This window comes from Sinohyriopsis cumingii, chromosome 7 (genome assembly GCF_028554795.1).
Source record: "Sinohyriopsis cumingii isolate HCF-2022 chromosome 7, ASM2855479v2, whole genome shotgun sequence".
Lineage (NCBI taxonomy): Eukaryota > Metazoa > Mollusca > Bivalvia > Unionida > Unionidae > Sinohyriopsis > Sinohyriopsis cumingii.
Window position 1 is genome coordinate 70310232 of NC_142967.1, and position 27147 is coordinate 70337378.

A 27147-nucleotide genomic window follows, 5' to 3' on the forward strand; every position below is an offset into this window, starting at 1 on the left:
AAATGTTTCATATTTTTATATATTGCATGAAGACGACAAACTATACAAAAAATATAAATATTGTACAAAATAATCTGACAAATACCATACATGACAACTGTTAAATCAAAGTTACATTTATGGTGTCAAGAAAGGAAAAAAAAAAAAAAGATCACAGAGCATCAAGTTTTGGATAATTTTGAAACAATGTACAATAACACAATAAAGAACAGCTTGTTTACTGTAGATAAACAGTATGTAGTCAAGAAAAGCTTGCAACACTGGCAACTGACACAATGTATGTAGGTAAGAACAGCTTGTAACATTGGCAAACAGAAGCATTGTATGAAGTCAAGAACTGCTTGTAACACTGACAAAACAGATACAATATATGTAGTCCGAACAGCTTATAACAATGGCAAATAGTAAGGTCTTTAACTTGTGTTTAAGTCATTCTTCATACTGGGATAAAGCAGTAGTAATCTCATTTATTTCACACTATCAATTAATTATAATTTTGAGAAACAGCAAAGTGTAATTTATACACTTTTAAATGTAAAATTGAATGCCCATATTTTATTTTAGACCATGTTAAAAACGTAGCTATTAAATTTTGATGTGCTAACCAATGCTTTGAAAATGGATGTAACTTGACAAAAGTCTAAACAACTTCAGAACTGTGCGTGTGTGATCTTCGTGTTATTAATGCATTTTCAAAAAACACTTGGATCAATTATTATGTCAATAATTATATGAGATTTTAAAACACACAGTTACACTTGATCCCAACAGGACTGCATACCTCATACAGTTGTTTGACATCTTTATTACAGATATTATGATAACAACTAAGTGCCAACAAATCTAAATTCACATCTTGGACATCAAAACTTGCATAAACTAAAATATTTCCAGACAGAAATAGCTCTGAGAGTTTTTTCACATTAGAATGTTTGCAAGTTTTCTTTACATTGGCCTCCCTCTGCCTCTCCCAGCCGGGCCATTCTTATCACCTTGATCAGCCTTAGGATTTCTTATAGTTTCATCTACTGACAGAATTAAACACGAAGCTTCTGAAGCAGCTGTCAAGGCATTAATCTTGACAACTGCAGGCTCCCATACACAGGCATCAAAGTTGTCAGCTATATCCTCGTTAAGAATATCTACACCATACCATCTTTCACCTGTAATTAAAGAGGGATGATTGCCATATATATATTCACTGATGTCTGCGGAAGGACTTGTAAACGAGTATATCCAGTACATACACACATAAACACATATATACATACACTGTACTTGGTATATTATTCTAGCATAGGCCATATTAGTTAAACTAAATTAATAAATCCATCCCAAATTATTAAATTTGCACAGTACTCATTCATTACAATGCTATCAATATACCATCTTTCATCAAGATCGTAAGTAATGATACCTATAATTTGACTACCATTTAATGAAATGGGATCCCTAACTGTAACCACCTTATAACTGGAACTGTGTTATAAAAGGCATGATAGTCAATATCTCCTAATGACAAATGGAGGAATAATGGCAAAATTCGAGACAATGTTGCATTACTTATTTTCTCAAATGATTAATAATTTAATTTTTGAAGATATTTTACAAGATCCTAACAACATACAATTAATTTTTTCAAGGTTCTGTTTGCAATCTTTTGCAAAACTGAAATTACAAAGCTCCTTTCATATGCAACCAACACTTCTGAAAAACCCTACTTGTTTTTTATTATCTGAAGATAAATATCACCAAAACATAAAAATGGTGTCTTCCTTAAAAAACAAACCAAAGAAACAAAAACAATTGTCCTTGATTGAATTGGTGCTCTACTGTTTACCTAGGCAAAATTAAACATCTTTTTATAAATTCAAAGCATATAAATTCAAGGTATTCATTTTCTGAAAGTAGAGAGAAAATAAACAATATAAACAAATTGTCCAAAAGGAAGAAATTTTGGTTCTGCTGGGTCTAATCTACAAGAATAGATGACGTCTTTTTTAAATCTCAGTTGGCATATTGATCTAAGATACCCAATCTACTATATTCTTAAATATGCAGCTGTAAAAAGTATATATATATATATATATATATATATATATATATATATATATATATATATATATATATATGTTCTGGCAGATTCAGTGCTAGTGAACCTACATTTATTTCCTGTTGGCAACTATTTGCAATTTTTTAAAAATTTATTTCGTATTCTTTGTAACAGTACCATCAATGATCACCATTATTTGAGACCAACCAGAGCTCAAGATAAATGTGTTTAAAGTTTCGTGGCAATCCTCCAAAATGGTATAGGAAAAGTAACAATAAGGAACTTGTGCTAATGGAAGAAAGCAAAATTGTTAGTAAATTACGTTTCTCATAGAATATATCACATTACCATTAGGAATATAATCCCTACTAACTCCTGAATCCTGTCCTCCCAAAAGACAAAAATTCATCTTGCCTGTATATAACATACACATAAGGGAAATAATTATTGGCAATTACCTACCTTTGCTATTGCAGATGGCACTAGATTTAAGCTCAGCAAAAACTTGTGAGTGAACAGGATGCTGGTATTGCAGGAAGGACAATAATAACTCGATTTATTGTGCAAAAAGAAGAAAACAGACAATCTGCTAAATAATAATGAAACCACAAATGTGTACTTGGCCAAGGCTTCATTAATCGCAAACTGAACAACCAAATCTGAAAACTCTGCTCAAAGCCCAACAAAAAATGCACTGACAATTGAATTTACCTAAGTCTCATCAATATCAAGCTGCTTGTTCAAAATGTGCTGTGTTTTTTTAAATATATAATAATTACTGTTAATAACTACAAGTCCATCAATCAGGAGCTACAATTGGGCTGAATGATGATGTGGAATGTCTGCCAAGATATCATCCATACATAGCTGCATACCAGACTTAACTGAAATGCAAAAACAAAAGTTGGACAGATGGCCAATCCCAATTTAATATCACATATATTTTTTTAAAAGCTGGAGACCATTGTTTACAATACACTGGGGCCAACAAGAGTGAAAGGGATCCTACAGAATATGGACATATCCCATGCTGCTTTAGAAAAAAAATATTCATAATACAAAACAAAAAAAAAACAAGCAAGAGGATCTATATAAAATCTCTGACATTACCTTGTGCATGACTTTGACGCAATTTGTTGAGGATATTTGTGGCATCAAAACCAGCGTTATCACAAAGCTGACGTGGTATAACCTCCAGAGCCTTGGCATATGCAGCAATCAGTAGCTGTTCTTTACCAGCAATATTTCTGGAGTGCTCTCGAAGATATTTACTCAATTCCATCTCTACAGCTCCTCCACCTGTTATGAAATGCATATATATAAAGATCAATGCCACTCTTGTGCAATGGTAACAACAGGACAATTGTTAAGCAAGAGTTTATCAGGGAAAAAGCTGGATTCTCAAACAAAGGTTTCAAAAGTGTAAAGATTATGAAGATAACTGTAATAAGGGTTAGCTGTTGTTACTAGTATCGGATTTCTGTTTAATTCTGGTAACATACATTGTTGTTCAAAGGTCTGAAAGTCAGAAGTGTCAAAACCAAAAATCCCTTAAGATGTGATCAAAATTTCAGTTTTGAGAGGTTATCAGTCTACTGTAGATTTTGCAGATGTGTAGAAATGTTTTCATCTAAGTGTGTATGTGACAAGAAAGAGAGAAATCATATATTACAGGGCCAGATATTGGTGTGTTGTGTGATTTGGATTTTTAACATAGCTTCAAAAAAAATTCAGTCATATCACTACAATGCCTGCAGTGTGGCAGTTTATAGTGATGTCTAGCACTGGAGCAACATGCCCCACCCAGTCCCATTATTCTGATACCAGGCTGACCAGTCCCAACAATAATCTCTTAATGCTGAATGCCTAGTAAGGTACTGCATAATATCATTTTTATAAGTCTTTGGTATGACTTGGCCAGGGTTTGAACCCACAACCTCCTGCACACAAGGTGGCTGCTCTATCCACTTAGGCCACTGAAGCAGTCATCAGATATTGGAATATTTTGGGGATTAGATAAAGGTCAGTGGTTTTTGTCTCCATTCTCGTGATATGGTTGTTCATAATACTGTAAATATCAGCATAAACTTAAGCCTGGTTTACAATCCTTACTGTACAACACTTTATGCATGACCTATACAATTTCAAAAATTGGTAGCCAGTCATTATGATCAGAAAGTTTATGCAGTCAGAGTTACAAAGGATTAAATAAAGGTCAGTGGTGTTTACCCGATTTCTGCATAGCACTGTCAAAATGCGTATTTTGCCAAGACAGTGTTCAGCAGGTGGTTGCTCATCACTGCATTTATACAATAAAATCAACCCATGTATTAAAATTATGGTCATAAATGACAGGTGGTGGCTCATGGTAGATGTCACTCAAGACGAGTTTTATGTATATGTAACAATTTTTTTCTGTTGAAGAACTATTGAAGCTGACTCTCAGACATCTGTTTTGTCGGTCACCTTCTGTAAAGCATTAAAAGCACGGCTACATGCCTGGCTCATCAAGCCATGACATTTAACATATTAAAAGAAATGATCATGTATACAAATGAACAGTTCCAATCCCAAATAAATAAGTAGACAATCTTTCTTACAAGAATCATGTCATTAATAATTTGCCTTATGCTGTCTCCTAGTTTAATGCTGCATAGACTTCAGATTATCCTATATTCAGCTTTAATGTGTCAGCATGCGCAGTATTGTTTTAACCTTACATGCCCTTGTGAATTTTCTGGGTCTTTGTCTCATAGTACTGACTATAATTAATGTTTAGTGCATCTGGAATTTTGCAGCTAAAATACATTTTAGGTTAACTAGAGTTTCAATTATTTGGATTTTTCTAAAGCATAAAATTTGGAATCAGAATTTGTTTCATTATTCATAGTCAATGGGTTCTGGTTTACATTGGAAAATGAATACAAAGAAATTAAAATTAGACAGAAAAAAAAAAATGTGTCTCAAGAGGATTCCCATTACTAATGTTTCAGTTATGAGGAGTACCACTGTGTTGATGTATGTGTTAATCTGTGCAAAATGGGTCTAAAGGGGATTCCCATTACTGATGTTTCAGTCTTTAGAAGTACCACTGTATATATGTGTGTAAAAATACACTGGTGTGATCTTCTGTGGGTACCTGCTACAACTGAATCATTTTTCATAGCCCTCCTGACAATCATGATGGCATCATGCAGGGATCTCTCTGTCTCTTCTATGAACTGTTCAGCTCCCCCACGCAGTACTATGGTGCAGGTCTTTGCCTGTGGGCAGCCAGTGAATATATTGTACCTTAGTATAGAGAATGGTTGAAGTGAATAAATGAGAAAACAATCTTTTCAAATCATACAATGAACATTGTACAGGTAGTTCTTTTCTGTCATTAAAAAGGGGATTCTTTTCTGGTAATGAACCATTTTAGTAAGCTTCAATGCACATCAGGTAATTACTCTCAGAAGCAAGTGAATTATGTGATTTTTCACACACACCCATACTGTGTTGAGGTCACAAAGTATATGAAGATAATGAAATGTGGCTGTAACCCTTGTGACAGCTGTAGCTTTTGCTGACATGGAAAGTAACCAAGTTTCCTCTTTCAAAGGGGCTAAGTGTAAATGCACTGAGAAAGTAAAAAAGTTGATTAGTGACTTTGACCTTGAAGTTAAAATATTGAGCACTATACATGATAATGTCCAACAGTGACACATACATGTATAATGGTTCATCTCTGAACTTAACTTTTATAATATCAAGCAGAAACAAAAGCAATCATGCAATATATGATGTTGACCCTGACCAAAAATATGGAATGCAACAAAACGTCTATATAACAGAATGATCTAACATCATTAAAGGTTGGGGCCCTGGGTGACAGAGTGGTCTAAGGCACTCACCTTTCCAGGTCACAAACATCTCACTTCTGTCCATGTGAGCTATAGTCTTGGCTCTGCCAAAATAAGTATGCAAAAAAGCCTGCCAGTAGCTTTCCGTGGTTTTGTGGTTCTTCACCCAAAAACAATGTTAAAGGTCACCTGAATTAAGCAATCATCTGCATTAAACAGACTTTTACAAGATGCTGTAGAAATAAACCTCTTTCAGACTTCCACCTGTTAAGGCAATATTTATCATTTCCCAGAGATGACTGCTTAAAAAAGGGTAGAATGTATATCAAATTTAACAGCACTCATTTTAAATTCTTCTTTTGTTGGTTTTAACTCTACTTTTAACACATTACTGGCTACATCATGCCAAGGAAATGGGACACAAGAGCCCTTCCCAAAAACATAATGAGGCACCCAACCCAGGCTGGCCTGGGTTAGTATGGAACACATGAGAAGAGATGGGAAAAATGCTTCTTAAACATTAAATACTGACCTGTGATCTTTAACTAAAAGAGAGAACCAACAATCTTGTATGCAACAAATATATCAAGTATCAAATGGTTCTCAAGTTCTAGAATGGAAAGAAAAGCATGACAGAAAAAAAAACTTGAAATACTTGGCTGCAACTTGTCCTTAAAGACATGACCCCCAATGTGGTAAGCAATGCACGTGCTAATGATTATGAACAGGTATACAAAGTTTTATCTCTTTCAGCTCAAATGATTCTTAAGCCAGAGAAAGGAGAGGAATTTATGTGTACTCCATATTTCATCCTTAAAGCTGAAGGGGCACTGAATAGAACCAAAAGGAACTGTGATTAAAAACTTAAAAATATAGACCAGTAACCTTAGAGATACCATCCACAAAGTGCTATGTAACACTTCTCAAAATGATGCATTGTATAAAATTCATTCCTTACCCTAAAAACAGCTCTATAGAGTGCAGAACGGAAAAATGCAAAACTTAAAATATTGAGCCATGACCTTGACCCTGAAGGCAGGACCCCAAATGTGGTACTTGACACCTTCTGAATGATGATGTACAAATATATGAAGTTTCATCCCATATCCTCAAATGTTTTTAAAGATACAGAGCAGAAACAAAAGTGTCATTGATGGACAGATGAAAATGCAGATACTGTCCCTTAGTTTTCAGCCAAAAAATATGGAGTCCAAAATTGTGCAACCTGACCAAAAACGTTTTGGAAATGAGAAAATGATTGATTTCTGTTTTGATTTGTTGTGATCCTTCTCTTTACAATCACCACCACCACAATCATCATCTTCCAACAGGCATTGTTACCTTTCTCCTCCAATTTGGACCTCCTCAAAGCACTCGCATGTTCCCAGTACATCGGCATTTAGATTCTGAACTGAGGTTTGTATGGAACCTCCACAAGCCTTCATTGTTCTCTTCAGATCTTCGTCTTGTACTCTTCCAGCACAAAACATGTCCCTGAGAGTGCAAATCAATAAAGTGATTAGTGCTTTGTATTTCCTTTATTCGTCATAGTCTATGTTTCAAAGTAAACTGGCGATACTGCATTGGAAACCGTGTTTAAAATATCCTTAATTTACAAAGCATTTACTTAGTCCCAAGATTTCATATGAAAGGATATCTAATGAAAGATTCGTTTTATCACATAAAAAATATTCTCAAGTTTTGCTCAACAGAAACCTGCCAGCCCTTAAAAGATCTCATTAGTAAGGCAGCAATAATCTCTATCTGTGGGCAAAATTCCAATTAACGGCCCATTAACTGTAGTTGCTGTAGCTTTTCCAGCGTTTTTTTTTAATTATAAAAAAAATATGGCTGAACATTTACAAATCCTTTTCAATACTTATTTCTTGCCATTTGAACGTTTTAAGAGGCTTATTTCCCTTTGCTTTTAATGGGTTTTTGTTTTTTAACTTTCTCCAGACAATGCTCTGTTTTTTAAATAAATAAAAAAAAAAGCATATCATGCAGGTAGTAGTTTCACAAATATGCAATTTAAGGGTGCTTTCTATGTGCATCACAGTAAAACCTTAAGGGTTGGCAGGTCTGTCAATGAGTCATAGTTATGTTTAGATGCCTCCAACAATAAACTTATTCAGGGTCTGCCATCATGATGCACTATTACATCCATAATTTGAAAAAGCATTTAATAAAAAGTAGTCCAATACATCATGCAATAAAATGAACAAACTACATACATACTGTACATTAATTTTTTAATTTTTGAAGAAAATTTTCCGCAACTATTACATCATCACCTTATGGTATCTTTACATGGAAAGAGCTGTTCTTATTCAATACAGTGTTCTGAAATTCAATTTTTTTTAAAATTAAAAAAGCACTATAATAAATTCATTTAAGCATATATATATATATATAATTCTCAATCATCTTTACCAGACTATCTTAATATATGAAATACTCTGTAAATTAAAGTCCTATATTGCATCCATTTGGCACTTGTCATGCAAACATGAATACCACATAGGAAACTGACCTATCAGCAAAATATTGTGTGGCAACATCTCCAATTGGCAATTTGGACAACACTACTTTTGCTCCACTCAGGTAAATTTTCTCCAATTTATCATACAATATTTTCCATTCGGCATCAACAATTGCTTGGTATTCCTGAAAATAAATGAATGGACACCATGCAATTTAAGTTTAAAAACCACATATAAATGTTTACAACACATGGATTAAAGGTGGATGAATTCAACCCTAGCAGGAATAATAACAGCTGCCAACCCTCCACACTCGAAAATAGTGAAAATAGGGATACAAATTAGTGAATTTCAACATGAATTCATGCAGCGATCTTTCAAGTCCAGGAATATTTTTCGGAACAAATGTTTGGCATGGTCTCCCACTGATAAGGTAGATTGTGTTCAACAAGAAAACTCACAAACAATGCTTCAGCATTGGTAGCACTCAGGTTTTCTGTCGATGGCTTAAAAAAGTTCAGAGCTGAAATCTGCTGCGAGTTCTTAATTTTCCCAACCTCTAGGTGCTTTTTGCTACCAACATGCTTCCTCACATCGTCTCTGCCACCATGCTCAATGCTAAAATTTGTGGCACACTGTGCAAAAAGCATGATGTATATATTGGTGATTGATGGCTGAATGCACGGCCAATTTCTGGTATATTCCAAACTAAACTTTACTTATTGTGCAATATATTTCTTTTTCATTGGTGGTGAAGACATTTTCAAGATGCAATGCCAAATGGTAATTTAAATCAGCGTTGGCGGCGCATGTGCGGAGCAAAATTCTGTTTAGGCCCCAGTTTCTCTCAAAAGCATTTGTAAAACTACTCTTATACATGTAGATTATAATACACTAAAATGCTTGCTACCGGACCAACTGTACCAATCAGCTATAGTTCTACTAATATTGCGACCAGCAGTACTGGGCCGTTTCTGCAACTGCCGATATCAACGACTAGTGCTTAATGGGAAATTGGTTATTTTATTAAAAATTTAAAATAATCGAGAATTGGGGGAATTTGTGAGCTTTTGCACGTGGCATGAATCTGTGAATCGCTGAAAAAGTTGTGAAATTCACGCCAAGATTGTGAGGGTTGGCAGCTATGTAATAAGTTCTTTTCATGAAATATAGCACCAGAATACAAACATATTGAGGAATTACTTATATCCAACACTCACTTGAACTAGTCTGCTATAACTTTTGCCAAGTGATCATAAAGCCATCTCTGCAAATTCTACTTTGAGCATTGATGATGTGTTCAACCTAAGTGCTTTATTACATCTCTCATAATCTTTTTTTTAAATTTGTAAAGCACTACTGTTTTGTCATTTTAATGATTTGTCATGTTTTAAAATCCCTTTCCTTTAAATTTTTTTAATCATATAACATCCATGAGTAACATCAATAAAGTCTGTTCTGCTTAACAGCTGGCATCATTATTTTTGAAGTATAGACTGGTCTCTATCTAGTTTTCTTAATTAATATAACCCATCTGTGATATAATATTTCAAACTGAAGAGACCCAACTTTTTTCTTTGAAATGTGTCAGATATAGCTGCTATAAATAGAAAATATGGAAAGTACATGCAGGTCTATGATGGACACATTTACTTTTATGCTATTCTTAAAACAATCTCAAAAGCATAATGATTACACCTAACTCAATGGTTGGCAGGTAAGTATTATACACTCACTACATGTAAATATTGAACAAATGTTGTAGTTAATTTCTCCATTTAAACATGCACCATAAAGCTACAACTGGGGCTGCTACATACATACCAACCCCTGACGAGGAAAAAGTGTAATCCAAGTGGACAAAAAGAGGAATCCACTTATAACATGCTAAAAATTCAATAAACAATGATTTATTTGCCCCTCTCATCTTTTAACATCCTTTACTGCTTCAAGTTTTCATATGTAGCACTTTTAGCTTTCGAAAGCAACAGATTTTCATGTTGCATTTTAAAACACTTTGTACCAGCTGAGACCATGAATGTTTTGCACACCAGCTGAGCACAAAGTACTGGGTTACTGAGCCTGGATCTGAATTCACTTTCATTTTTGTTAACAATACTGAACAATCTCTCACCGTCAGCATTATAATGGTAAAGAACCAATATTCCTTTCATAACCTGACAAAGAAGAGGAAATTTATATCTTCAAGTGATTGTGTCTTTTAGCTGGGAAATAAGGTCCCACTGCACATCAACTCTATCTGCATTAAGTATATTGTCAGGTAGAATCCCAACTTTATACTTCAGGAATTCTCCTTCCAGATGATCCAAGGTAGACAAGAATGGTAATAGAATGGGATATCTCTTGACAATTGACAAAGAACACTTCTGAAGCTTTTTGACTGTCTCTCATTTACATCAGCAACTGAAGCATTTAAAAACACTTCATACGGGAATTTCTGGAGCATGTAAGCACAGGCTGTAGCATAATAATCTCTAACATTATCATAAAACACCTTCACGGCTAGAGTAGAATTGTGTTCTATGAATTCTCTTGCATCTGCACCAATAGCAAGATCTTCATTATCTTTCTATTAAGAACTCGGTAAATAACACCTCTGCATTTAGAACATTCATGTCCGCACTTTAGTTCTGCTGTAGATAAGAAGTTACCTTAGTATTGGAAATCGTAAGACGAGCTAATTCGATGTGTTTCTTTGTTTTCAAGCGTTTCTCCACATAAAATTTACCACCATGCCCAATATTAATATCGTTTCTGCAGACTGCAATGAGCATGATGCTGCCCTAGAATACAGGGACTCGTTATCGTTGCTTAAAACTGACCTGTCATACATGTACTATATAGTACACGTATGACAGGTCAATTTTAAGCAACGACACATGCCCGTGCCCGAGAATGGAATGCTGTATTATGCCATTCATGTATTCATCTTTGAAGGATTCGTTTTATTTTTCGTCTTTTTCTGATCCACCTGTGAAATTCTTTGAAAAAATATATGTGCTCTAACACAAATATCGACTAGAATACATCTGAAGATTTTTAGCGGCCTGCAATAGACGTCACGTGACGCTGCCCTCATGTCCTCATCTTTGGAGGATTCTGTTATTTTTTGTTTCGTTTATTTTTGGCTTTTTTCTAATCCATCTGTGAAATTATTTGAAAGGAGATATTTTTGCTCTCATACACGCATCGACTACAATAAATTATACTTTTTAGCGCCAAATACCTATATACTGGTTCTGTACTAAATATAAATTAGAAAAAAGAATCTGCGAGTAAAGATTGAAAATTAGAAAACCAGTCTGTTCTCTCCTCACTAAGCCATACAGGTGCTATAAATAGAATACGAGGTCGAAAGTTGAAAGTAGAACCAGCATGTTTCTGGGTAATAGGATAGTTGCTATAAATAGAACATAATACTGTTAGGAAAGTGCACGGACAAGCATACTCTTATACTGTAGTTACGTAGAAGCCGTCTTTTCTAAAATACGGTCTGTGGGATTAATGGGATGTTAATAAAAACGAGAAAACAAACAATTGATTATTATGGAAGGTCGATATACCAAAAAAGCATAATCCATATACGTTTACGCGTAAGGCGTAATTTAGTGGAAAAAAGCGTAATGGCTGGCATGTATGCTGCTATGTCAACTTATCATACTTTTGTGAGACTTCTGGTCAAGATCGATGTTGAAGAATTTTTCTCCCTTCACTGATTACATAGGATGATGTTTTATTCAAAATTCCTTCCTTAATTTGACTCAGGGTCTTGTTAATGGCAATAGTCTGTTCTACCACAATGAAAGCTGCCTGCTCTTGTTGACTGTAACATGCATTTGAGACATTTAGAAGTATCGGATGCAGCAAAGGCTTGAATATGCTGCACATAAGGTTCAAAAAGCACACTTTGCCCATAATGACAAAAAAATTTAGCTTTAGAGGCATCAGTTCCATACCCCATGGAAGTGAATGACCTTATACTACATTTAAATTCTCTTTGCTTTTATTTCTGTTTAATTCAAAGTCAAACCTGTTATGAGAGACCACCCTTCTGCCAACAAAAATACGGTCTCTCAAGCATCTGTCATCAGTAGCCACAATCCCTTTTTAAAAAAAATTTATTATTATTCTTTTTATGTTTGCTTTTGATCAGAACAATCATTTTTAATCAAGCAGTCATTGTAACAACTAATTACATATAGGCCAGTTTTGTCTATGTTCTCACAATATAGCCATTCATAGGGATGCTCAGGCCTACTCGTATATATGATCTATGATGAGACCAGGAACCAGGCTAAGTACGGGAATAATTAGTCTGGTTCCCTGCTTCGTATGCCCCCTGTGTTGCTCTCCCCTATGTGAACAGCAAAGAACAAAGCAAGGAGCATACGAAGCAGGGAACCAGACTAGGGAATAATCTACATGTACTTTAGTCAGGTTTACAACAGAAAAACTCTATAAAACTCTATAAGCATACCTACAAAATTTTAGATACTGGAAGCCAGCCTATTTTATATATATATTTTTTTTAAGAATGGTATGAGCAGTTGTTGTTACATGGATTAGACAAAAGTCGGTGGATTATATCGTTTTTGCGATGCAGTCGTTCACAGCATACATATTTTGCCAAGACGCTGTGATCACTTTCAGCAGGTGGTCACTCACAACAAAGCATTTATATAATAAAATTGATCCGTGCATTAAGAGTGTGGTCAGAAATTACAGGTGGTTGCTCACAAGTTTTTACTGTAGTGACAATGATCATTAATATGCAAGTCAACATAAATTAATCATCACCTAATTTAAAGTACAGTCAAATATCTGAATATTGTTTTTATATTTACACCCAGAACAAATGAAAAATAAACACCCAATGGCACTTTATCTGAAATTTCAAACGGTTACCTTTTGAAGATATGATTATTATACAGTGGAACAATACTTGTGTATAAAATTCAAAACAACCTGGCAGCTGATTACTGGAAAACTTTTTAAAGTTCATAGTTGATGTAGGCACTCTTCTAATAAAAATTAACCAAGTAACCAGAAAAAGCAAGATTGAAAATGTTTAAAAGGAGTCTAACATACACTGGTGTCTCAATCTTGAATATCATACAGAATATTAAAACTGGTACAACACGTGCTGCTTTTAAATACAAAAATGTTTTTTTCAATCAAATTTTTTATTTTTATTTTATAGTTTTGACTAACCTGCTGTATTTTATTAACTCCAGTCTCAGATAATACTTAAATACATCACGTATCTTATTGTACATAACACGAACATTATACATTGTACTACCCTGTGTGAAATGCATCTGGCTCAACAGTCCTATTATTATTATTAGTATGGACAACCCTGTGTGAAATGCATCTGGCTCAACAGTCCTATTATTATTATTATTAGTATGGACAACCCTGTGTGAAATGCATCTGGCTCAACAGTCCTATTATTATTATTATTATTATTAGTATGGACAACCCTGTGTGAAATGCATCTGGCTCAACAGTCCTATTATTATTATTATTAGTATGGATTACCTGGACTACCCTGTGCGAAATGCATCTGGCTCAACAGTCCTATTATTAGTAGTAGTATGGACTATTTAAGAGGCTGATGGTCCACAACGCCATGAAAGCATATTCATTCCCTGAAAGTCATTTCTAATGAACACAAATTAAAGTGATGGATGTACTCCACACACACCCCTAATAAAGATCTTTACCGATTCCACTGTCTAGTATGAAAACCCAAACATGGACAGAATCCAGGAAAGCTAACATCCAGATCTAACCACAATATTTTCACATTTTTTCCTCTTGTTCCACAAATATGCAATTTCAGGGTCATTGCAGCAAGCCTTACAGTAAAACTGTCTGTTGGTAGGTCTACATTAATATAAATGTACAGTAAAACTGTCTGTTGGAAGGTCTACATTAACATAAAGGTACAGTAAAACTGTCTGTTGACAGGTCTACATTAATATAAAGGTACAGTAAAACTGTCTGTTGGTAGGTCTACATTAATATAAAGGTACAGTAAAACTGTCTGTTGATAGGTCTACATTAATATAAAGGTACAGTAAAACTGTCTGTTGGTAGGTCTACATTAATATAAAGGTATTTTTCATTTACCTGTACATTATCGATTCTTATTTCTGCATTTTCTTTTTCTGCTTTAAGTTCCAGTTCAATGTTAAGCAGTGCTATTTTGGGGTTCTGGTATTTTTTAGGCTGCATTTCAAATCCAGCATAACTGAAGGTCTTCTTGAAAGCAACTCCAGCTACCAGCCGTGAATCCTGATAAAATGAAGAAACCACATGGTAAAGCAACTACATAGACAATTGCATAGCACCTGTATCCATCATCAGGAGATATCACAACTCAGTAATGCATTATTTTCTTCCTATCCAATGCAAACATTTACTGTCAAAGATGAAACAAACACTATAATAATTTAACTGCTACTCTTTATATTTAAGTTACAGTTTAGTAAGAGTTCATTATATGCTTCATGTGTAAATTCTATTATTATGTAAAGCTCTCTTGCACTGATTGGATAATTGACCTTTTGAATTTGAAATCCATAGGTGTCTTTATCTTAAACGAGAACCACCCATAAAACTGTATCCATATAAAAGTCAAAGTTCTTTTCTTCATCGAGTCTGGCACACCAAAATCACTATGCCCTTCTGACCTCAAATTTTAAAAAATCCACACAATTTGATTGGTCACTCTGTGGAAATGGTTTTCCTTCTTGAAGTCACTCTCACCATGACTCATTCACTCCACATTCTCCCTCCTTCCAGTCCGTGTGACCCAGACCTTAGGGTATTTTGACCACAACATGGATAATGGTCTTTCTTGTTTCAAATGCAAGCCATTTGCAAAGTTTGGTCAATTAAAAAACTCTAGATATTGTGTCTTTTTCATTATAATTATCATGACTCTGCCCTTCAACTCCCAAAGCAAACTATTTTTTTTCTTAACCAAGTGTCAACCATCCAAACTCTGATGAAGGCAGATTGTTGAGAACTTTCAATTTTTGTGCAGAAATCACAGCATGTTATAGTGATAGTGACCTTAGACTTTTTTAATTCAAATTCAGCAGTCTTCTACCTTACTCAAGTGCAAGCCATCCACAAAGTTTAGTCCAGGTTTGTTACAAACAAGTACACAAAACCCAGTTTTTTTATAGTTCAGTATGAGACCTTGATCTTTGGGCCCACAAAACTGACAGGATCTTTTCTATTCCAAATGCAAGACATCTACGAAGTTTTGTCCAGGTCTGTGAGACTGAACCAATGATAATGTGCATAACCAATTTTTCTTCATTCACAATGACCCTGACCTTTGGACAACCAAATTTATTGGCTTTTATTCTTACACCAAATAAGATATTTACAAAGTCTGGAACTTGTAAATTGTTAAGTTATGTTATTACGTGGAAGCAAAATTGAGAACATATGGACATTCATAACAACATCGTAAATGCATCCTTATGGTAAAAGTATAAAATGAAATTAGTATCTTAGTAATTAAGCTGCTGTGAAAAAATGTTGTGGTATACAAAGGAATTTTTACAAGCCAAGCTAATTTTGTTGCCAAATAATTTAAAATATTTTTACTTGTCCAGTGGGAAATAAATATCATTCTCCCAGCCATATTCACTTCTTGATAAATGGGGGGGGGGGGGGGGGGGAGAGGGAGAGAGGCAATTTACATTTTCAAGGTCTGCAAGTATTAAATGGTTTCTAATGAAAGAAATGCTAATTTACATTAAACATTAAGTTTAATTTTCAAATAATCTGTTTTTGTATACAGGAAATTTCAAAAAAATAATCATGTTTATTACCTCCAAACCACCTCCAGTTACTTTCTTTACACCAATCATGTTAAGAGGGAGTAATTCATCAAGAAGTAAAACAGCATCCACCACCATTCTTGCAAAGAAGTCTTTCTGATGCGCTACAAGTTTTGAACTCAGGGATGTGGCAGCACATTTTTCCAGTAGTGATCGCTGCTCACTGCAGTCAAGAGAGAAGACATTGTTATATATTATTATAATTACATTCTAACTAGGTCTCATAAAAATCAAGCTGCAGACCATATTGGATTGGGTTTTTTTGTGTGGGTTTAATGCACTTTTTCAGCATTTGATAAGTTATACATATAGTGGCCAATATATTTGGTGGAGGAAGACCACCCCCACCCCTAAAAAAAACAGATGAATCGCAAACCCATGGGAAGTTACTAGGAAGCTTGCTCACATACCCACATTAATTGGGATGACACTCAACCCCATCCCACACACCCCGACTGAAGTGAGATGTCAGTGATCTGTAACGGAGAGTGCATTAGACCATTCGGCCATCCTAGTACCTTGTACCATCTTTGATAATAATTAATGGAGTTGATGTGTGGAAGTGAAAATGGATGGTCTAAAATTAAGGGGCCAGTATTCAATTAAATGACACAGAATACAGATAGCTGAGCTTAGTCAAGGTGTTAACAATATATAACAATATACCCAATTTGGTTGAAATCCCCAAAAAGGTGAATTATTGTGCATAACTGAAAGACAGACATATGGATTATGGAATTTAACACCACTTTTCTATGAAAAGAGGGAAACAAACGTCAAAACAACCATCTGTCAATCCTTAGTGAGTGTGCATTTCCCCCCAATTTTATGTATTTTCTGACAGCAAAATGGTTTTAAAAGAGTACTCCATTCTTATTAAAGGACTGAAATACTTACATTTTCATTCTGCATTATTTGGCCAGCAACCCTACTTACATCTAGTAACAAGTTTCATTATTTTTATTCCAAACAAGTACAAATGAAAATTCTTTCTATCAAGCAACAAAGGCCACTACCACAGTGTTGCAAACAGATCATGGCTTGTGCAATGCTGTGTCCTATGTCACACCATCTTGGCCCAAATGCCACCCCCACCCTCTCAAACTTTGTCAAAAAATAATATCACGTGCTGCTACAACTTTTTACAAGTGGACATCCACCAATTTCACTGTTGGTGCCAGCAATGCACAAAGTTGCAAAAGGCTTTTGTTGTTGTAGGGTTTAACACCATTTTCAGCACATGATAGGCTATACATGGCGGCCAGTATTAATGGGGGAGGAAGAACCCGGGAAATCCTTCGGAAAGAACTACCGACCCAGGAGAAGCTACTGGCAGGTTTTCTCACATACCCACATTGGCCAAATCTGAGACTCGAACCAACGCAAACAGAGGTGAGATGGCAGTGATCTGTAACGGAGAGCGCTTTAGACCACTCGGGGCCCCAGGCAATAAATCTGATATGGTGAGAAAGATGGCAAGGAATATATATTTTAAAATAATGCATTTGGCAATTAAAACACTCAAGTTTGTGATAGTTGGCACAGTTTCAATGTAAAGCTTTTAAAAGTTAGGTTGGCAAAACTGTTGAAAAAGGCAAGGTTATCTAACTTTTATAGCACAATTGTTGTATTATGTATTATTTTAATTTTCATTTCTCCCTCTATACTGTTGCATGTCGCTCAGATTTGGATGGAAGGGGACATTGTCTCTTGCCCTTGGTATCTTCTGTCCAACACTGATACCAGGGGGCCCCAAGTGGCAGTGTGGTCTAAAGCGCTCTCTGTCACGGATCACTGCCATCTCACCTCTGTCTGCGTGGGTTCGAGTCTCGGGCTCGGCCAATGTGGATATGTGAGAAAGCTTGCCAGTAGCTTCTCATGGGTCGGTGGTTCTTTCCGGGGTTTTCCTGGGTTCTTCCTCCACCATTAATACTGGCCGCCATGTATAGCCTATCTTGTGCTGATATATGGCATTAAACCCTATAACAACAGATACCATATTGTCAATGTGTGTGTAGTGTACACTCAGCTAGAGAATGTACACACCCAGATTTGCCATCACCTAATATATCATCAAAACAGGGTCTACAGTAATCATTGGACTTAAGATTTCAAGCAAATGGTACGCTTTGATCAATAAAAATTAATCCTGGATAGTGCCTGAAGTGGCAACAAATCAGATAATAACATAAACAGGTTCGGAATTGTGGTAATGAATTAGACAACCTATGTGGATTAACAGGGACATAACATTACACAATGGGACTCATAAGATATATATCTGATGATGTATACTTACTTAGGGTTATTCCTCTTGACTCTGACTGCAATTTCTTGGACCTTTTCTAAAGCCTGCAAAATGAACATATGTAACACTTAAACATTACTTTAGCAGTAATGTACAAGATATATGAAAGCAAAGTATTTTACTGTAACCATATGCTATGTAACTGTAAAGATTTCTGTTAACTTTGCATCAAATTTTGGTTTCTTCTTTGGTGGGTTATCTAATCTGACACTGTTAAGAATTACTGTCAACCATCTGGCAAGAAACCCCATTTCATCATTCACTTGCTTCAGTCTGCTATTCATGCCAGCACAGACTTTAATGAAAGAATCAGTAATTTTCCACCCAGCCATAGACTACCATCCCACCAACTGGAAATGGACCTAAGTTTGTATGTGCCCAAATGTGAGGATAAGGCATCAACAGAAGAACCCATCTGGTGTACGTATTTTGCTGCTGAAAATAATTAGTGTGAATTCCAAGCATCCTTTTCTACAGCTGCATACTTTGGAATGGCCAGATTTTGATCAAATATCAAATAAAATTTTTATACTATCTGATTATTTGTATACATCTGACTGAACTAATCTGCAGAGTCCTCAAACAAATTTGAAAGTGCAAATTCATACAATTTTTGTGCGATCTGTGCGATCTGTGTGCTGGCTTTCCCTGGCAGCATCTCTGGACCTTGCAAACAGGTGAGCTAAAAATGCTTGACATCACATATGAATTCATGTGTGAAAAGATAGTTCTTTGAAAATCTTTACAGAAATCTGATAATTTGGAATAGAAGCTTAGTCTAACTTCAACCCCTCAAAGACATACAATTCTACGTCTGTTTAAAATTATCCTTAATTCAGTAAAAAATATAACAAAAAAATAAAAAGGATATCATAGCATAAACAGGATTGAAAATTCAATCGCAATCCATTAAGAATTTCTCAAGATAGTTAAACTTCAGGCAAGATTATTTTGATCATGTCATTAATGTAAATGGTTTTTTTAAAATGAAGTTTACACAAAACAAATATATAAAATGTATACATCTTTCACTTTAAGCATATTCGGTCAAGCATATTAATTAATACTCTTTGAATTTTAATGACATCATAAGAGATACAGATTTTACATTCTTTTTAAAGATCAATTATAATACAAAAATTTAATTTAATTTTATTGCAATTCTTAAGGAGAAAGACAATTACAGATGAAATTGGCACACATTCTGATAGTTATGTGAATAAATTAAGCAGCACTAACAACAGAAATTTAAATCATTTAAACAAAATTTATATTAATTCAAACCTTAGCATTATACCCAAATGACCTTATTCATGTCATCAGATGTGTCTGAAATGTTGTGCCAAGTAAACTTATGTTGAATCTGAAGATATTTGTTGTTCATTATTCCAGAAACCTATTTTTTTCACAAGTAAATTAAACTTAGTTTTGTAAATTAAATATTTTTCATTTACAAATACATGGGAAGATGAATTTATTGTATTTTCAATAATTTTAGAATTACCATACAGATTTTGATCAGTGCTTCAAAACTGTTAAATCCTTTTCATTTTTATAATTTTTATTTCTATAATTCTGTGTTACTTTAAATGTTACCCATTCTCTCTCTTTCTTTTAGCACTTACCAGTGTTGTAGCTTTCCTATAGGCCTTGATAATGATCTGCGGGTGAACAGCCTCTTCAATAAAGGGTTTAGCCTGTTTCAGGAACTCTCCTGCCAGAAGGACGACACTGGTTGTTCCATCACCAACCTGTCCATTGAAATAAATATACATAAAATTATGTCCATAAGAAATCTGAAAACAAGAATCTCTCAAAAGGACTTTACTCTAAGGGCAAATGAGAATTTCCAGGAATTTAACATAAGACCATTTCTTCTTTTTAATTGCTAAGTGTTTAAACCATCTATGATATTCTTGAGTGATGAGATTTTTAAATCAGCAGCTGTAGTACACATAATGGATATTATACTGGCACAATTTTCATTTAGTACAAAGTCAACATTACAAGTCTTTTGGTGAAAACCCCATGTTATAACCATCAGCAATTTAAGGGTGGTGGTGACTTTTAACTTGGTTGTCATGGCAGCCCTATCAGATGTATGACTGGCACAATTTTCATTCAGGGTCAGCTAGATAAAAAATTTACTGGTGATACAGACATCCATTTGAAGAGGAGTACCAATAACAAGATTTTCGAGATGGCTGCTCTGGTGGCCATTAAAGATGTGAGATCTGCACCATTTTCATTTAACTCAAAAACCGCTGGAGATCTGGATCATTTTCACCTGAAATGCTTCTGAATGCATCCAAATAAATCTACTTGCAAGAGATTTCTGATTAGCCCAATGCACAGTTGTGTTAGAAACATCGGTTTTCATTGGCTATTAAGCTCCTGTATGTCGGTTTGTGGCTGGCTTATTTTCATGTCCTGGCCGCTTTTTACTCAAAATTCCCAACTTATCCTACTTTCTGCAAAGGTTCACCTGTCTGCGCAGGTCAGACTGGTCTGCTTTAGATCTGAAGCCAAAAAGTCTAAAATCTGGACACAATATCAGATTCCGACACAGGCGAATTTTAGGTGTTTAAAAAAAACTCGAGTCTAAAAAAATACTCTGTTCCTGCTATATTTTGTAATGCCAGTACCAAGTCTAGATTATTTGGTATCCTTGTAGAGCTATGTCATGGGATAAATGTTTATGAAGTTTCAAAACAATCCTCCAAGTAGTTTAGGAGCAGTGATAATTTGGGCTAATGGAGATGCTGGACAAGAAATAACTGACCATAATAATTTATTCTTATCAATCTGATCCTATTCCTATCAAGAATATGCAAAATTGATATAGATTAGACACTAAATAATGTGCAGTCCTATAGATTAGATTATACACAGTTCCTTCTTTGAATGGATAAAATTCGGGAACCCTCACAAGTAAGCCACTGTGCAACAACAAATTTAAACTTACCATATAAAATTGCTTACAAATACACCAATAGATTTAGGTCAAAGCAGTCTGTTAGGACTGATCAGTAGAACAACACTAACAGTGGTCTTTTGGCACATTATGCAAGGATGACTGACATTTAAGCAAGCATATACAGTACACTGTTCAATATTTGCTATCAAATCTGCTGACATCTCTATCTTACCTCTGCATCCTGGGACTTTGCTATGTCTACTAGTGTCTTTGCAGCAGGGTGGACAATGTCCAGTGTCTTCAAAATGGTTGCTCCATCATTGGAAATGGTGGCTTTTCCTTTAAAAAAAAAAAAAATAGAAGAGATTCATAAATGTCATCAGCACAAAATTCTGGTCAAGTGACAATCATCTGCTTAAACACTAAAAAAAAAAAAAACTATTTTAAATTAACTAGCTTTTATTATTCAGTAAAATACAGAAAACTAAAGTTGAAATAGTTTTCACATTCCTTTCACTGAAATATTTTCACGTGTTAATAAAATAGATTTGCCATCAAAAGTTATAGAAGCATTTTGTGACCTACAATAATAAATGGAAATTGTAGGCCTATTAGATTGAAATTTATTAGGTATGCTGGATCTTCATTGGTCCTTCACTAGATTACTGGCAAGATCAAGTTTACGAGAAATCAGACAAACGAAATTATGAAAACTACTAGTCTAACAGGAAATTTACTAGCCTCAGTTTACCACTAATTTAGAGCCCTCAACAACATTAACATCAACCCATGTCAAACAACGTTTTGTCTTTTTTTATAAAAGATATCAGAGTATGCATCATTTGCTTCTCTTGTGAATTATATTCCTCATCAAAAATATAAAAACAAGGTTCATTCTTTTGGCAGTTTGACTTGCTTTTGTGGTGGGATATTTTTTATCAAGAATTTAATATTGGGGCCAAATATTTCCCAAGCCCAAGGTCCTGGGGACCTTAGGACAAAGCCATATTATCCCCAGGAAGTCCATTGGACTATGTGTCAAATGAATCAAACAGTCAACTTCAACCATGCAGATGAGGATATCAACAGAAATGAGAAATGACAGCGTACTTTAAAGGAATATATGTTTACATTTGTAACCAAATATTAGAATGCAGGTGCTAAAGGACCAGAATAGCATAAGTTCTATTTAAAGGTCCAGTATCCCAAGATAAAGTATAATATTGCAACAAATTTGACCATTTTCCAAACCTAACATCCTCAAACATTTACAAAAAAAAAACAAAATGTTATTTATATACATAATGTAACATGTTACAACACAATCTGCATATAACATGATCTTGGTGTGCCTACCTTAATTATAAAATAATTTTACCAATTTGTTTAAGCATTTCTAAGTTTTCTGCCAAATAACAAGAGTTTGATTTAATAATTTGGCAAGATGAAAAAGCGTCTTATCACAGTAGCTTTCTTTATATAAATAAAGATGTTAAACATTTCTATTTGTGAATATACATATCAGTTTTATCCAAAGTCAATCACTGCACGATGATCAAGGTTTATTTTTTAAAGATGTTAGCTCATTAAAATGCAGACGAGAGTTATTGTACTATGAAAAATAAAGCCATCAAGTCTTCTTTGCGCTTGACTTCAATGCATCCTTTGTACAAGATGTTAACTGCTTCAACCAGCATTAATGATGCCAATGGGTACTTGCCTGTTGATAATAACCTGGGTAATAAAATGAACTATTAGGTATCCATTAAAAAGTTTTCAAGTTCAGATCGAGACACAGAATAACGAGGACAGTTATGTCAATTCTGCATTTATTCACAGGGGCTCGTAATGGTTGCTTACAATTTACTTGTAATACATGTACTATATAATAATACAAGGGTGGATACATCTCTCCTATCTTGTGCAACCAATTTAAAACTTAACAATGATATTTCAAACTAAACTGTCCCAATTTCGTGTTTGTCCATGCTCTGTGTACCATTTTATCATGCTTGTTTTGAGATCCTGATGACATTGACTGGGTAAATACCTTTTGTCAGCAGTGCCAGTAAGTAATGATTAAGAAATATTGAATAAAATAAAATCTAAATATGTATACAATTCACATAAAAGAAAGCACAACAGAAATGCCATTTTTGCCTCAAGTTTATCACCCAGGAGCAAGTGTTAGCTGTTCAAAAGCAGGGCTGCGGTCCACAGGTTCGTTTACTGGACCTTTTTATTAGCTGGAAACCCAAGACATTTTTGTCAACACTAAAACGTGGTTACCATAACATGCACTTCTTACACCATGCATTTGTTTGATCATTATGTTCTCAATGGTTTAAATAGCATACAGCTATAAAGAACAAGTGTGAAAGTTCATCTCTTAGACTTGTCAAAAATCCAACAATTGAGTGACTGCCCATGGTTTATACTTTAGGCATCACAACAATCCATCTCACCAAATCAAAAGTACATTTATGGATAGTGTCTCCAACAAGAAGAATACATGACTTTTCCAAACAAAGTCAAAACAACCTTCCCCTCCCCACCCCAGTGCAATCATAAAGATTACTCTGGAACACAAGATTATGCTGTGATGCCAGTAAACACATGTACATATGACAATTTAAAAAAAAAAAAAGAATTCATACAACAATTTGTCAAATATTTTAAGAATCCCATTTCTGTACCAATGATGCTTTGTCTACAAACCAAGCCAAAAATAAACAAAAAAAGAGGTCAGGTCATTACTTCAGAAAACTTGAATTCAAAATGAGCACAAAATGAAAAGCACATATACTGGTCAAAGTTATAATGTCTATACCATCAGGTCTCCATCAAAAGCTAGGAGGCAGTTGAAAATAATATTTTTTCACAGAAAAAAGATATCAAAAGATGCACATTACCAGCCTAAGTTGTAGTTTCCTTAACTTCATAACTGTGCTTGATGAATGACAACTTTTGTTAAAAATCATCAATAAACTGAATTTAGCAAATTTTGTACGTTTCACTTACTACGACACTAGTCACTGACAAAACCAGGTCGACTCTCGGAAACACACAAGTGCTGTCATCCACAAACTCTGATCAGAACGAGCAGAGGGGCATGGATTCATAACACTATGTTTACTCTTCCACCAGTGTAACGCTAATGTGATAACATATATCAAACAGCTGACTGCCAGTGGTAAAAAAGGAAACAAAGAAAGTTCCTCAAAAGGACTAAAGATCCACAAGCTGAAAAGAATTTCCAGGACTCAGTGACATCACCATTTCTTCTTTTCAGTTGCCAAGTACTGAAACCATTTCTGACATTCCTGCAAAACTCCAGCATAATGAATATGGTTTTCACGAAAATGACTTTCCCAACCTCCATGTGGTTCCTCACATCGTCTCTGCCACCATGCCGAAGGTTACAATTTGTGGCACACTGCATGCAAAAAGCACGATGTATATCAGTGTTTGATGGTTTAATGCACAGCCAATTTTTGGTATATTCAAACTTAACTTCACTTTTTTGTGCAATAGTTCTTTTTCCTTGGTGGTGAAGACATTTTCAAGATGCGATGCTGAATGGTGATTCAAATCAGTGTTAATGGCACATGCATGGAGCAAAATTCCAGTTAGGCCCCAGTTTCTTTCAAAAGCATTTGTAAAACTACACATATAGATTAAAATAAGCTAAAATGCTTGCTAGCAGGCTAACTGTACCAATCAGCTCTAGTTCCACTAATATCATGACTAGCAGTACCGGACCATTTCGGGGCGCCCGAGTGGTCTAAAGCGTTTTCCGTTACGGATCACTGCCATCTAACCTCTCTCTGTGTGGGTTCAAGTCTCCGATTCAGCTAATGTGGGTAAGTAAGAAAGCTTGCCAGTAGCTTTTTGTGGGTCGGCAGATCTTTCCAGGGTTTTCCCGGGTTCTTCTTCCACCATTAATACTGGCTACCATGTATAGCCTATCGTGTGCTTAAAAATGGTTTCAAACCATACAATAACAGGACCATTTCGGCAACTGCTGATATTATGGCTAGCTCTTAAAATGAAATCAATTATTTTATTAAAGATTTAATATAATTGAGAACTTGGGAATTCTTTATTTTTTGGCATGCGGCATGAATCCATCGCCAAAATTGTATGGGTTGGCAACTATGAATATATGTAGAACACTGAGACTTTTGTTTAGCATTTATACAAAATGATCATGCTTCAAAAGTAAAATATTTTCTCTGAAATTACAGCAAAACAATTTTCTTCTATGTATATCAAAAAAAGAACAAATTAGCTGTCGTTTTGTCAATTGTATTTGTTTCTGTTCTTGCATTCAAAGGTTGGTCAATTGTATCTAGATCAGAAGCATGACTATTTAAGTGTACAGCAGGCCAGATGTCTGCATAAGCAGAATATGATAGATTCCAGTGCATTCTAAATCCAAGTTTGTGGCTTCCTTTCATGGTGTATTTGAATTTTTCTACTCCAAACCCAAGACCCCGCTATAGCGTGTTCCATTATAACGTGAATTAGGATATAATGCAGTCGTGGCGTGGCTCCTGAAATTTCATATACATGTATTTTTCTTGTGCACAAAAAATTCTTAAAAAGTATGAAAAAACATAAAAGTTGCTTGTCATTTTGGGAAGAGATCGCATATGAATAATACAAGATGATCATGGTTTGGCTCCTGAAATTTTATATCTATTTTTCTCATACACGAAAAAGTTTTTTTTATTTCTTCTTAAAAATAAGAACAAGAAAAAGCGCATAAAAAGTTTATTCTGGGATTGCTAAGTCTTCGCCAATGTCGATTGTTTTTCCTTATTGGCTGCAAAACATACCATGTGGCTTTTTTTATTTGTTGGTGACATTGTTGGTTATTTAAACTTTTATATACAACCATTGGTTTGAAGTGTAGAAATTCAGAGGCCCCATGAAAGGAAGCCGCAAACTGGTTATAAAATGCACTGAAATTTATCAATTGTTACATAAACAAATTCTTTGTCCATACTGACAAACCATCTAAACAGTGCATTGTTATATCATAATCCGCTTATCCCGACATCTAGCATGAGTTCTGTATGCTGTGAAATGTCCACTTTTTTGTTGTTGACATTTCTGTTAATGGAAATCAACTGGACGAGGCATTGTCTCCTAATCAATCTTTCACTGGATTTTCGGCCGCTCGCTAGTAATTAATACATTTACAAAGACTGACATTTGTATGTGAATGGTTAAGTAAAATTCCTCTTCGTTTCACTTAGAATTAAATTTTTCAGAACGCTCACATTTTCTGTAATAAATCCTGTCATCAGAACACCTGTGTCTCTATCATCCATTGACCCTTTGTTAATTTTCAGATACATGCATGGAAGGCAGCATCACGCTGCTACCACAAATATATTTAAAATTTTTTTTTTAAAATTATACTTATTGGTTTATTCAGTCGGCATTGAGGGACAGCAACTAGAATAGTATAAACAACAGCTAATTCCTTTTTAAAAATGTACCCAGATAAAATAGTTTGCTGAAATTTTAAAGGAAACAGATTACCTTTGAAGCACCAACTGTTATGAAAATGTACTCAGCAAATGAAAAAAATACCAGTCTCAATCATGCAATACAATTATTTCATGTTGCCGCCACAATAAGAAATGG

The 27147-nt window shown here is 34.8% G+C and overlaps 1 protein-coding gene across 1 annotated transcript in view; it reads right to left on the minus strand.

Moving 5' to 3' along the window:
- The window catches only part of LOC149795479 (T-complex protein 1 subunit eta-like), a 38074-nt gene continuing 10927 nt past the window's right edge, over positions 1-27147 (minus strand). The window contains exons 3-12 of the mRNA XM_089965281.1: positions 21722-21828; positions 20198-20323; positions 18564-18616; positions 16256-16427; positions 14535-14699; positions 8429-8562; positions 7237-7389; positions 5193-5344; positions 3164-3352; positions 1-1163 (exon numbers count right to left, since the gene is read on the minus strand). Of these exons, the coding sequence (XP_089821407.1) occupies positions 946-1163; positions 3164-3352; positions 5193-5344; positions 7237-7389; positions 8429-8562; positions 14535-14699; positions 16256-16427; positions 18564-18616; positions 20198-20323; positions 21722-21828 (1469 nt within the window). The 3' untranslated portion in view covers positions 1-945. The remainder of the gene's footprint in view (positions 1164-3163; positions 3353-5192; positions 5345-7236; positions 7390-8428; positions 8563-14534; positions 14700-16255; positions 16428-18563; positions 18617-20197; positions 20324-21721; positions 21829-27147) is intronic.